This window comes from Rhinatrema bivittatum, chromosome 5 (genome assembly GCF_901001135.1).
Source record: "Rhinatrema bivittatum chromosome 5, aRhiBiv1.1, whole genome shotgun sequence".
Lineage (NCBI taxonomy): Eukaryota > Metazoa > Chordata > Amphibia > Gymnophiona > Rhinatrematidae > Rhinatrema > Rhinatrema bivittatum.
In genome coordinates, this window is record NC_042619.1 from 260,357,005 (window position 1) to 260,369,388 (window position 12,384).

A 12,384-nucleotide genomic window follows, 5' to 3' on the forward strand; every position below is an offset into this window, starting at 1 on the left:
AAGAGGTCAGGCCCTAGCTCACTCCAGAAGTGACGATAGAACTCCTCGGTCAGCCTGTCAATGCCCGGAGTCTTATTGTAGGGCATCAGACCTAGGGCTTCAGAGAGCTCGGCAAGACCAAGATGTGCATCCAACCACTCCCTGTCACCCTGACTGATTGTGGGAAGCCCCTCCCATAAAACCCTGCAAGTGTCCAGGTCTGTGTGATCCAGAGAGAAGAGCGTGAAGTAGAATTCTCTAGCTCTGGATCAAATACTCTCTGGATCATTAAGGAGAGACCCATCTGTAGACAGCAGGCATGCTATTTGCTTCTTGGTCCCCCTTCTCTTCTTCAACCTGTAGAAGAAGTGTGAGCCATGATCCATCTCCCAAAGGATTTGGATGTGTGATCTGAAGTAAGACCCCTAGTTCTGATGCTCAACTATTTCCCGGAGGGTGCACTTCTTCTCAATCTACAGGCTCTACAGACCTTGGTCCCCAAGCGCAGGCAAGCGCTTCTCAAGATCGAGCACTTCCCCCTCTAGCTGCTTGATCCCAGCATCGCACCTCCTGCTGGCGGCCCTGGCATACTCCTGACAGAGGATCTTGAAATGGACCTTCCCCACATCCCACCCCTGACTCAGTGAGGAGAAGTCTGCCTCGTAGCCATGCCAGTCATTCCAAAATTCCCAAACCGATGTCACAAAGCCCATGTCCTCCAGAAAGGAGTTGTTAAAATACCAATAGGCTGCCCGGGGCTACACCGACTCCAATTCTACCCTCACAATCACCGCATTGTGATCCGTGAATGGTGCCAGTTTAATGGCACTGGACTGGGCTTGTGACATCAGGTGGCTAGATATATAGAGCTTGTCGATTCGGGATTGAGACCCCATCCCCTTCTCTCACCCTGACAAAGGTGAAGGTGTAAAAGGAGTCGAGGTGGTGTTCTCGCCAGATGTCAACCAGGAAGAAGTGACAGACTACTTCCCTCAGGACAGCTGACGAGCCCTGGTGTGGCTTCTGGCTGTTCCTGTCCAGAGCCTCGAGGATGCAGTTAAAATCACCCCCGAGCACCATAGCTTCATCGACCTCCAAGTTGTCAAGATATGTTAACATCTGGCTGAAGAACTGCTGCCTACTGGGCCCTGCGCTTAGAGTGTACACATTAAGGCAATTATCAATTCCGCACTTGAGCCAGACCCTGACATGCAGCAGTCTTCCTGGCTTGGCGGCCTTCACATAAAGCACTTCATGCTGAAAGGTCTCTGCAAACAGTGTCACCATCCTACAAGATGTAGCAGTGAGGTCATTAAAGAAGACACTTCTGTGCCACTCCAGCAGCCAGTTGGCCTCATCTACCGGAATGGTATGGGTCTCTTGGAGGAAACTCATGGTGTACTTCTCCCCTCGCAGGAAGCTGAGTACCTGAGGTCTCTAAAGCCCCACCCTAAAGCTGTTGACATTGAATGTGCCTACACTAAAAGCCATCCTCTGTTGATGTTATTCTCAAGTCCTTACTTGAAGTGCTTGAGGCTGTTGTAGAAGTTATGGAGGCGGACATGTTCAGCTGTCCCATACAGTCTTGCCTAATGGTTGGCTTGGAGAATTCCCCAGACTGATCACTGCAACAACTCTGCAACTGGCCACTTCTCCAATGCCAAGCGCGCCTTCTTTCTGAGATTCAGGGTCCCCTCCAGAAATTGAAGGATTTCCTACTTCGGGATGATGGGAGCTTCAGAGTCTGCAGGCTCTGCACTACAGATAGTAGGTAGTGCTTACCTGCTCCAGCAGGACCGAACTGCTCCAGAGGGACCGACCGTGCGAGGCCTGCGCAGCCGGCGCCGAGACCCACCGGGATAAGGCCTTGATCGCACCCTTCCCCCCGTCAGCCCTCCGCGCCGACCACGAGGCACCTAGCCGTGACCCAAGGCGCCGCCCTCAGCCCTCCTCCGGGCTGGAAGCAGCCAATAAAAATAGAGAAACCACCCGCCAATAACAGCAGGGCCAGGAGCCCTTTAAATCCACCGCGGCGACGAGAAAACAGTCCCTTCTGCTTACCTGCTCCAGCGGGACCGAACTGCTCCAGAGGGACCGACCGTGCGAGGCCTGCGCAGCCGGCGCCGAGACCCACCGGGGTAAGGCCTTGATCGCACCCTTCCCCCCGGCAGCCCTCCGCGCCGACCACGAGGCACCTAGCCGTGACCCAAGGCGCCGCCCTCAGCCCTCCTCCGGGCTGGAAGCAGCCAATAAAAATAGAGAAACCACCCGCCAATAACAGCAGGGCCAGGAGCCCTTTAAATCCACCGCGGCGACGAGAAAACAGTCCCTTCTGCTTACCTGCTCCAGCGGGACCGAACTGCTCCAGAGGGACCGACCGTGCGAGGCCTGCGCAGCCGGCGCCGAGACCCACCGGGGTAAGGCCTTGATCGCACCCTTCCCCCCGGCAGCCCTCCGCGCCGACCACGAGGCACCTAGCCGTGACCCAAGGCGCCGCCCTCAGCCCTCCTCCGGGCTGGAAGCAGCCAATAAAAATAGAGAAACCACCCGCCAATAACAGCAGGGCCAGGAGCCCTTTAAATCCACCGCAGCGACGAGAAAACAGTCCCTTCTGCTTACCTGCTCCAGCGGGACCGAACTGCTCCAGAGGGACCGACCGTGCGAGGCCTGCGCAGCCGGCGCCGAGACCCACCGGGGTAAGGCCTTGATCGCACCCTTCCCCCCGGCAGCCCTCCGCGCCGACCACGAGGCACCTAGCCGTGACCCAAGGCGCCGCCCTCAGCCCTCCTCCGGGCTGGAAGCAGCCAATAAAAATAGAGAAACCACCCGCCAATAACAGCAGGGCCAGGAGCCCTTTAAATCCACCGCAGCGACGAGAAAACAGTCCCTTCTGCTTACCTGCTCCAGCGGGACCGAACTGCTCCAGAGGGACCGACCGTGCGAGGCCTGCGCAGCCGGCGCCGAGACCCACCGGGGTAAGGCCTTGATCGCACCCTTCCCCCCGGCAGCCCTCCGCGCCGACCACGAGGCACCTAGCCGTGACCCAAGGCGCCGCCCTCAGCCCTCCTCCGGGCTGGAAGCAGCCAATAAAAATAGAGAAACCACCCGCCAATAACAGCAGGGCCAGGAGCCCTTTAAATACACCGCAGCGTCTAGGCGTCGCACGCCGAAGGAGCACGCCGAAGGAGCACGACAAAGGGGCTAGCCCCTTTGTGCGCCCCTTCGTGCAGCCCAGTAGAGCAGCCCAGAAGCCAGGTCCCTTTCCCAGCCGGCCCACAAGGTAAGACCAACACAGCCTCCTCAGCCTGAGAAGACCTCGCCCTATCAACGGATTCATCCCTCTTGCTGCCTGACGTGAGCTGCCGCAGATCCTCGCAGAGACTTCCACCCTCATCCTGATACTTCTAGCCTTGAGGGCCCCCCTGTCCACTGACTACACGCCCGCTAATCCTTCCACCACAATGCTCCCACTTAATATCCCCATCATTCACAACCAAAGGTGGAGAGCACCTAAGCTCCCCACACCCCACCATAACCGACAACAGAGAATCAGGCCCATCATGCTGACACCCATAACCCAATGTCTAGGCCTGGCGCTTTTCTCAATCACACTGTTCAACGCTCAATCCATATCTAAGAAAACTACCTTACTCAATGACTTCCTATCTGACTCAAAACCTGATATCTGTGCCATCACAGAAACATGGTTAAAACCCACCGACATAGCCCTAATTAACCAGCTGCCTATCCAGACTTACGACATACTGTCCATACCCAGACATAAAAAACGAGGAGGAGGCCTTCTTCTAGCAGCCAAGAAATTGCTAGGTCTGACACTGCAGACATCCAACTCCATAGCAAATATTGAATTCGCACTTTTCAACTCTAAACATTTGATCATTGCACTAATCTACGCTCCCCCCGGACTTCTTGAATCAGACCCCTCCCCTATCATAGAACTAACAGCAAAACACCTAAACTCTGGAAAACCAGCCATCCTGATGGGAGACTTCAACCTCCATGTAGATGTCCAACCTCTTTCCCCCAACTGCAATACTCTTCTCTCCTCCCTCAACCATATGGGCTTCAGACAAATTGTAAAAGAACCCACCCACAAAGCGGGTCATACTTTAGACCTTATCTTTATAAACGAAGGTTTGTCATCTCACTCCACCCCTACCTGCACTGCGGTACCTTGGTCCGACCACAGAATCATCTCTTCTATGATAGAGATCTATGAGCCGCCTCACCAAACAAATCAATCTATCACCATTTCGGTTAGAAAACAATGCTCAGGAGATCTTCTCAGCAAACACCTGACTAAGGAACTAAGGAACCTGGACCTTACGGACACCAACTCAGCAACATCCTCATGGATCAACATCTCTAACAAGGTCGCCGATCAAGTGTGTCCCATAAAAACAAAATCCATCAACCCGGACAAAGACAACAGAAAACCCTGGTTCACCACAGAGCTGAAGTCTCGCAAACAGGAGCTTAGATGCAAGGAAAACCAATGGCGAAAAAACCCAACTACAACAACACTCCTCAACTACAAATCATGCCTTAACACATACAGAAACGAAATCAACAAAACCAAGAAAGAATTCTTCTCCAAAAAAATTCACCACTTCTCATTCGACTCAAGAGCCCTCTTCGCCTATGTCTCAGCCCTTACTAAACCTCCTGGACCGAGCATCCCTGATGACCAAGCTCTCAAAAAAGCCAATGAACTAGCCAACTTCTTTGACAACAAAATCACCACACTCGTAGCCCCTCTCAAAGGGACATCTCCACACACAAGCCTCACAAGCAACCACAATTCGCAAACATATATAGCACCCGTTCTTCAACCCAACACACATACAGCAGAACTCGAATCTCTGGAACCCACATCCACCTTAGAAATAGCAAACATCCTTAAGAAGCTAAAACCATCTTCTCACCCTCTAGATCATATCCCATCAAACCTGCTGAGTTCCATCCCTGACACCATAGCCAAGCCAATGGCAGATATCATTAACCGTTCACTCGCCCAAGGCCAAGTTCCCAACCAACTCAAGTTGGCAATACTCAAACCGCTCCTCAAAAAACCCAACCTTCCCACCACAGATCCCGCTAACTACAGCCGCGAATCGTTTTCGTACGGAAAATGGCGCCGGCAGGAGATCGACTGCAGGAGGTCGTTCAGCGAGGGTTCCGGCGCCTCGCTGAACGACCTCCTGCAGTCGATCTCCTGCCGGCGCCATTTTCCGTACGAAAACGATTCGCGGCGGGAAATCGCTCCCTGACCCCCGCTGGACCTCCAGGAACTTTTGGCCAGCTTGTGGGGGGCCTCCTGACCCCCACGAGACTTGCCAAAAGTCCAGCGGGGGTCCGGAAGGACCTCCTGCCGTCCAATCGTGTTCGTCTATGGCCGCCGCCATTTTTCGGCGCCATTTTGGAAAATGGCGCCGGCTGAAGACAACAAGATTCAGGAGCAGGAGCCCGTTCCGGACCGCTGCCGTTCCGGACCGCCGCTGGACCCGCAGGTTATTTAACTCATTTGGGGGGGGTTCGGGAGGGTGGGGGATTTAATTTAAAGGGTCGGGGGTGGGTTTTAGGGGGTTTTAGTGTGCCGGCTCACGATTCTAACGATTTATAACGATAAATCGTTAGAATCTCTATTGTATTGTGTTCCATAACGGTTTAAGACGATATTAAAATTATCGGACGATAATTTTAATCGTCCTAAAACGATTCACATCCCTAGTGGTTGCCTCATTCTCATCTGAGGCAGTCCCCTGCAAGGTATTATTTGCAGGGGTAGCTGCCTCAACAGTACTGCGGTGAGGGGCAGGTCTCTTTGGGATGGTGAGAGGAGAGACTGCATCCTCATCGACACTCTGGCAAGCTCTGGGTTTGTTTGTTTTTTTTGTGGCTTTCTTTGTCACGCCAGAGAATGGTTTTACTTCATTGCCAGATTTGGCAATAGGGGTTCTGGCAATGTTGTTCCTGGGGACCTCTGAGATGCAATTAGAGGCTGCTTTTTTCGAGGTCTGATGTTCCTTGGCACTGGCAGTTATGTTGGGGTAATGGGTATCTGCAATTTTGACGGTGGAGGGGGAGGCCCGAGTCAATTGGTGTCAATTGGGTGAGTCCTAGCAGAGGTGGTAGGGATGCTTGGACCTTGGCCCCAAGAAGTACAGGTGGAATTTGGGGTGTAGGGCTGCCAAGATGTTAGTAGCCGCTGCAGATGAGGGGGCAGCAGAGAAGGCAGATTGGGGGTGGCAGATTTATTGGCTTTCTTTGTCTTGGGTCATTCTTTGCAGATATATCCCATCTCCCGGCACTGGAAACACCTCACCTCCTAAGTGCTGTAGTAGTGTGTAGGGCCCCCTCATGTGGGATAATAAAAGAGCCCTCCACCTCCTCCCTTCCCTGAGGCAGCTTGATGGTCACTTGTAGTCTATAGCAGCGCTTCTCAACCGATTTGTTGCCAAACACCGGCAGGTGTGTTGCGTCTCTCGGTGTCCTACTGCCCCGTTGTACTTTCCTTCTCCCTTTTTCCAGCCCTCGCAGGCCAGTTGGAAGCCTCCATTCTTCCTACCCCCACTGCCCAGTGAGAACCCTCTTTCATTTTGCCTGCCCCCACACAGGCCAATCGGAAGCCTCCTCCCTTCTACCTGCCAATGGGAGTAGGAAGAAGGAAGGAAGCCTTTCATTGGCCGGTGAGGCAGGAAGAAGGGACATAGCATAGGCCGGGGGTGGGGTGGGAGGAATAACAGTGTTGAACTCCGACGAAGCAAGGCCACCACGAGTGCCCATTCCCATGGCGGTGAAGAGGAAAACCCGCCCCCAACCAAGCAAGGCCGCCACTGGAGCCCATCCCCGTGGCAGTGAAGAGAAAATCCGACCACCTACCGAGGCCACCATGGGAGCCCACTCCCGTGGTGGCGAAAAAAGAAGGCCCGCCGGAGTAAAGCTGAGTCGGAACTGGAGCCCATTCCTGCAGTGAAGGAAGAAGAAGTTTTTGGTGAGAGCTGGTGTGTCTGTGTGAATGAGTGCCTGGGTTAGGGCTTGTGTGTCTGTATGTGGATGAGTGCCTGGGTGAAAGCTTGTGTCTGTGGGTGTGAATGGATGCATGGGTGAGAGCTTGTGTCTGAGGGTGTGAATGGAAGCCTGGGTGAGAGCTTGTGTGAATGGATGCATGGGTGAGAGCTTGTGTGTGTGGGTGTGAATGGATGCATGGGTGAGAGCTTGTGTGTGTGGGTGTGAATGGAAGCCTAGGTGAGAGCTTGTGAGTGTGGATCGGTGCCTGGGTGAGAGCTGGTGTGAATGGGCGCAAGAGCATTTGTGTGTGATTGAGAGCTTGTATATAAGAGAGCATGAGTGTGATTGAGAGAGAGACTGGTCAGGAAGATGACTGGTGTGAGAGAGACCGAGACTGGTCGTGGGGTCTTATTGGGGGGGGGGGGGGGGGGTGAGTGACTGGTTGTGGGCGCTAAGGAAGAGGACTGTGAGGACAGAGCTTCAGCAGCCCTTGCTGCTTCTGGTGAGTGCTATTGGCCTGGAAGGGAAAGGAGTAGGAGAGTTGCTGGAGAGGGTAAGTAAAGGTGGCTTTTTAAATTTATTTTTCTTGTTTGACTGCCATTTTAATTATGGGGTATTATGTGATGTCTGCTGTTTTGAAATATTTTATTGATATTTGGACATGTTTTAATAATTTTTATGAGTTTTTAATTGTTGGATATTATTCTGTTCAGCAGCTGTTTTGTAACATTTTTAGTATAAGTTTACAATTATTACTGTGTGGGGCTCTATAGCAGCTTGGCTTATTCTGTTTTCCCAATAGGAAATGTATTAGTGTTTAGGGCCTGGTTTAATAGTTGTATTTCTTAGATAGGGTTGTTACTGATTGTGTGTTCTGTAATACAGGTGTAACTTTGTGCGGGTTAGTTTGTGTGCATTATTGCAGATCCTGGGTCTGTGTTAGGTGCTGTATTTCTCTTTCCATTTCTCCAGGTTTGCACTGCATGTAGAGTGGCTTTTATGGTTTTCCATTCCAGTTTCTGTCTCCATATTTATAATTTGTGGGTTTTCTGTACTTGGTGAAGGTCAGTTCTGGGTGTGTGACCGAGGTGAGGTATTTTACTAGCATGTAGGCATTGTATCAGTCTTATTTATTGAGTTTTCTCAATAGGATATGCATTAGTGGTAAATGACTGTCTTTTCATAAGGAAGGCTATTTTGCCTGGGATGTCATCAGAACCAGAATATCTTTTTTGTATGGCGAGTTGTACAGGGTAATGCCCTAGATCTGCTCTGCACTCACTGCTGGGGGTTATGGGGATTCCTGTGGATGCAGAGTGCATGTTTACATTTAGCCCCGTGCTGGTCACATGTTCAGTGTGTCACACATGTGAGAACCATCTGTCAGGTGTGTTCCGGCCAAAAAAAGGTTGAGAACCACTGGTCTATAGGACAGGACGTGGTGTATGATCCTGAGCCTGCCTCCCAAGGTATCACAGTGATGGGAAAGCGAACCTCCCCCAGGGTGTGCAGGTGACCCATCATTTCTTCCTCAGGTATATAGGGTGGCAGATCTGATAGGACCTCTTTGTTTCCAGGGACCTCCAGAAGCTCAAGTGGTATGAAGACCCCTCCACCACTATGCCCTTTACAATTGCTGTATGTGTGGCAGCCAGCGTACGGAATTAAAATACTATTTTTCCATACATCCTGCCAGCCGCCACAATGACTGCAGGACCCACTGTATTGGCCAGTGCCATAATGTGGTCCTCAAGAGTTTCCCCCTCCCATTCCTCCCATTGCTGGACACTTCACCCCATGCCTCCGGGTTAGCCCATGGAAAGGGTAGGTCACATTTTGCAAGTTTCTAACAAATTCCCATTTAGTTTCTGGGACTTACAATAATGACCTGAGTTGATTGACAGTTTAAGTTGCTCTCTCATTCTGCTGCACAAGGGCCTATGAGAAGCATAGGCTAAAGCCAGCTCCTTGTTCATATACATATATAGGACCAGCTGCTGTTATGGTGGAGACCTAAGGACTGGGCTGCTGGTTGCCATGCATGGCAATGCTGCAGTTCTGCAGAATACCAGGAGATGGGGGCCCTGCTCCAGCTGTTAATTCCACCTTGAAAGTACTGATGCCTTGTTCAAGGGGAAAAACAACATAAAGTTTGTTTGTATCAGCAAAGGTGCCCTTACTCCTGTAGAAATGTGTTCTCCTGACAAGGTTTTGGGTAAATGTTATTGTCCCCACGCCCCCCTCCCCACCGTACTTTTCTGAATACTCTCTCCTCTCTCTCCCTCCCCTGCATGCCATGTATACACACTAATCCAAAAATGTGGTAGTGAAATGATACGATCAAGTGATAGGGTGCGCTTCAAGTTAGGGTGGTGACCTCAGCTCAGGTCAACCACACAGGCTGATCCTGTCCTGGTCTTCCATTATTGCATGCATGGATTTGTAGTTCCCTAAGAAAATCAGAACTGCAAACCCATGCATGTAATAGACCAAAAAAAACCCCAGAACTAGATCAGCCCATTTGGGTAAAAACATAAGATGTGCCCTGCTGGGTCAGACCAAACATCCATGGAGCCCAGCATCCTATCTCTGACAGAGGCCAGTCCCAATACTTAGGAAATGCCTTGCAGATCCAATTACTTGTTGCTCACTCCAAGCGTTAAGTAGTGGATTTCCCCAAGTCCACCTGGCTGGTAATTGTTTATGGTCTTTTTCTCCAGAAACCTGTCCAGCCCCTTTTAAATCCAGCTAAACCAGATGCCTTGATCACATCTCCTGGCAACAACTTTCACAGCTTAATTGTGCCTTGAATGAAAAAAAAATACTTTCTCCAGTTTTTGTACATCTGCTACCTGTTACTTTTATAGGGTGTCCCCTAGTCCCAGTACTATTTGAAAGGGTAAATAACCGATCCCTATTTCCCTGTTCTACCCCATTCACGATTTTTTATAAACCTCTATCCTATCCCCTCTCGGTCGTCTCTTCAAGCTGAAGAGCAGGAGTGTGCGCTGAACAGTTTTTCATTTTGGTTTCTTTTACATTTTCTTTTCCTTTTTTGGTTTTGCATCTGTTTATAACAAATCAAGTTAACAAGTACAAGAAACGTACAAGAAAAAAATGTTACATCCACCCTGCCCTGTTGCTGCCACCACCGCCACCACCCCTCCCCCAAACTCCTTCCCATAGGGGCCCCCTCTGTATTACTCCCAGTTTCTTACCCCTCCATGGGTCTAAGGGGCAGGCATGATGCGCATTTGCTCCTGCGCCTGCGAGCTCTGAGGCCGGCACTGTTTTGTTGTACAGCGGTGCCTCTCTAGGGAGGGAGAGACTAACCCTCCATACAACAAACAGCGCCGGCCTCAGGGCCTACCAGCACCATTCTGAAATGGAGAGCCGGAGGGGCAGGAGCAACTCAGGGTCACTCCTGTCCCTTGGACCCATGGATACAGCTAGTAGTTGGGGGGGAGATTCTGGTAGAGTCTGGGATGGGGGCAATGTGGGGGCTTTGGTGGCAGTAGCAGTGGGCATTCAAAAATGAAAACAATTTTTTTTTTTTTATTTCATCTTCAAATCAAAAGGAAAGGGAAGCTCATCCCTACCGATGAGTCCTAACCTTTCACCTGCGGGAGCCGTCCCATCCCCTTTATCATTTTGCTTGCCCTTCTCTGTACCTTTTCTATGTCTGCTTTCTTGAGACCGGGCAACCAGAACTGCACACAGTACTCAAGGCGCAATTACGCCATGGAGCAATACAGAGGCAATGCGATCTATCCGGGAGGAGGTGGCAACCCTTCTTCAAGGGGTCAAGATTTAAAAGTGACAAACAAAAAGAAATAAGGAGCAGGGATGCAGCACTTTATGCCAAGTGGTGAAAATGACAATATATTTTTACTCCTGTCTGTCTATAGGATTATAAAGCGAGGGGGATCAAATTGAGATTAGATTCAACAGCAAGAGAGGTGTAGAGTGGCTTGGATTATTTGGATTTAAAGCAGTTGTATATAGTTTGATATGCCTGGATCAAATTCAACTCACTGTATCCTAGTTTGCTAAATCCCAGTCAGTCCTGTCTTGGCTCTCGATTTCTCATTTTTGACCTCACCCTGTGAGCCAGGATCATAGGAGCTGTGTGCTCACTTGCATACTAAATACTCGACATTGCTGAAAATCAAGGGGGAAGTGAGCTGGGGAAATCTTGGCTTTCTGGAGACCTGAGGGCAGAGGAAAGCTATGGGATACAGACACCAAGGCAAGCATTAGTTCTCCATAGCAAATTTTTCAGAAGATTAAAGGCATGAATGATGTTCACCTGCACTTGACATTTCACCTGTGCAAAGGAAGTGCATGGAAGGTAGCACAGAATAAGCCTTACTGTGCTCTTTAATACTAAACACAGGGAATACAACATGCCATGTGAAAACGCCACTGAACCTCTGGTGGCAAAGGGTGTTCATGTGTGGGTGTGGGTGTGTGTGGGTGTGAGTGTGTGTGGGTGTGTGTGGGTGTGTGTGTGTGTGGAGGGGGGGGAGGGGAGGTGGGTAAGTGGGAGAAAGGGAATTTCCATGGGATGAGCTGTAGCCACTAATTTGGCAACCCCAAGCCATGAAAATAATCCCACAAGAAGGCAGGGACCTTCGTGGTCGAGCTGGAAGTAATTCTATCACAGTACCACCTGCCTCCTTACACTTTAACAATGCTTACCTGGTCTTTCAGGTGGACTCATGGGCAGACAAAGGTCTTCTTTTGTGGCCACTGCCTGAGCTAGGCTGGAAGTTGGTTCCGTGCAAAGCCAAGAAGGGAAAGAAAGATAGCAAAGGATGGAATGGAAATGACCCAATAACTTCTTCTTTTCCCTCTGCTCTTCCATGCTTAAACATCTCTCAGTTCTTCTCCCAAAAGTCTGAGGTCCCAGTAGACCTAATAGTGAATGGCATCTCTCCTTTGACCCATCTCACGTCAGTCCCCAGTAACCACAAACTGGAATAAATGGGTTCTGTTGGCATTTCTCCCTCATCTCTGCAGATATCTCAGAGTGAGTTTCCACTAGCCCCTTGTATTGATGGTTTCCAGCCAGACCCAGCTCTGGATGGGGTATAATTGGAGCACTGTGATGTCAGGGCTCTCGGATTGCAGTAAGCATGTGCTGACTGACTGTCATAAACCCAGTCTTGGACAGTGATGACCTTTTGATGACAGGGGGGACAGATGGAAAAGTTTTCCATGCACTTCAGTGAGGGAGGTCACACACTGAAAAGCAGCCTGTTGGTTTCCGTGGACTGCTATAACGCTGTGGAGAGACTTTAAAACAAGAACATGCTGGGATAGCAAAGCATGAAAAAAAAAACCAACAAAAAAACAGGATAGGCTGCGGTG

General features: G+C 50.6%; 1 protein-coding gene across 1 annotated transcript in view; it reads right to left on the reverse strand.

Annotated features, from left to right (window-relative positions):
• Positions 1-12,071, reverse strand: part of LOC115092699 (nucleoplasmin-like) — a 29,879-nt gene extending 17,808 nt beyond the window's left edge. The window contains exon 1 of the mRNA XM_029603900.1: positions 11,713-12,071. Coding sequence (XP_029459760.1) covers positions 11,713-11,878 — 166 coding nt within the window. The 5' untranslated portion in view covers positions 11,879-12,071. The remainder of the gene's footprint in view (positions 1-11,712) is intronic.
• Positions 12,072-12,384: the final 313 nt, after the last annotated feature.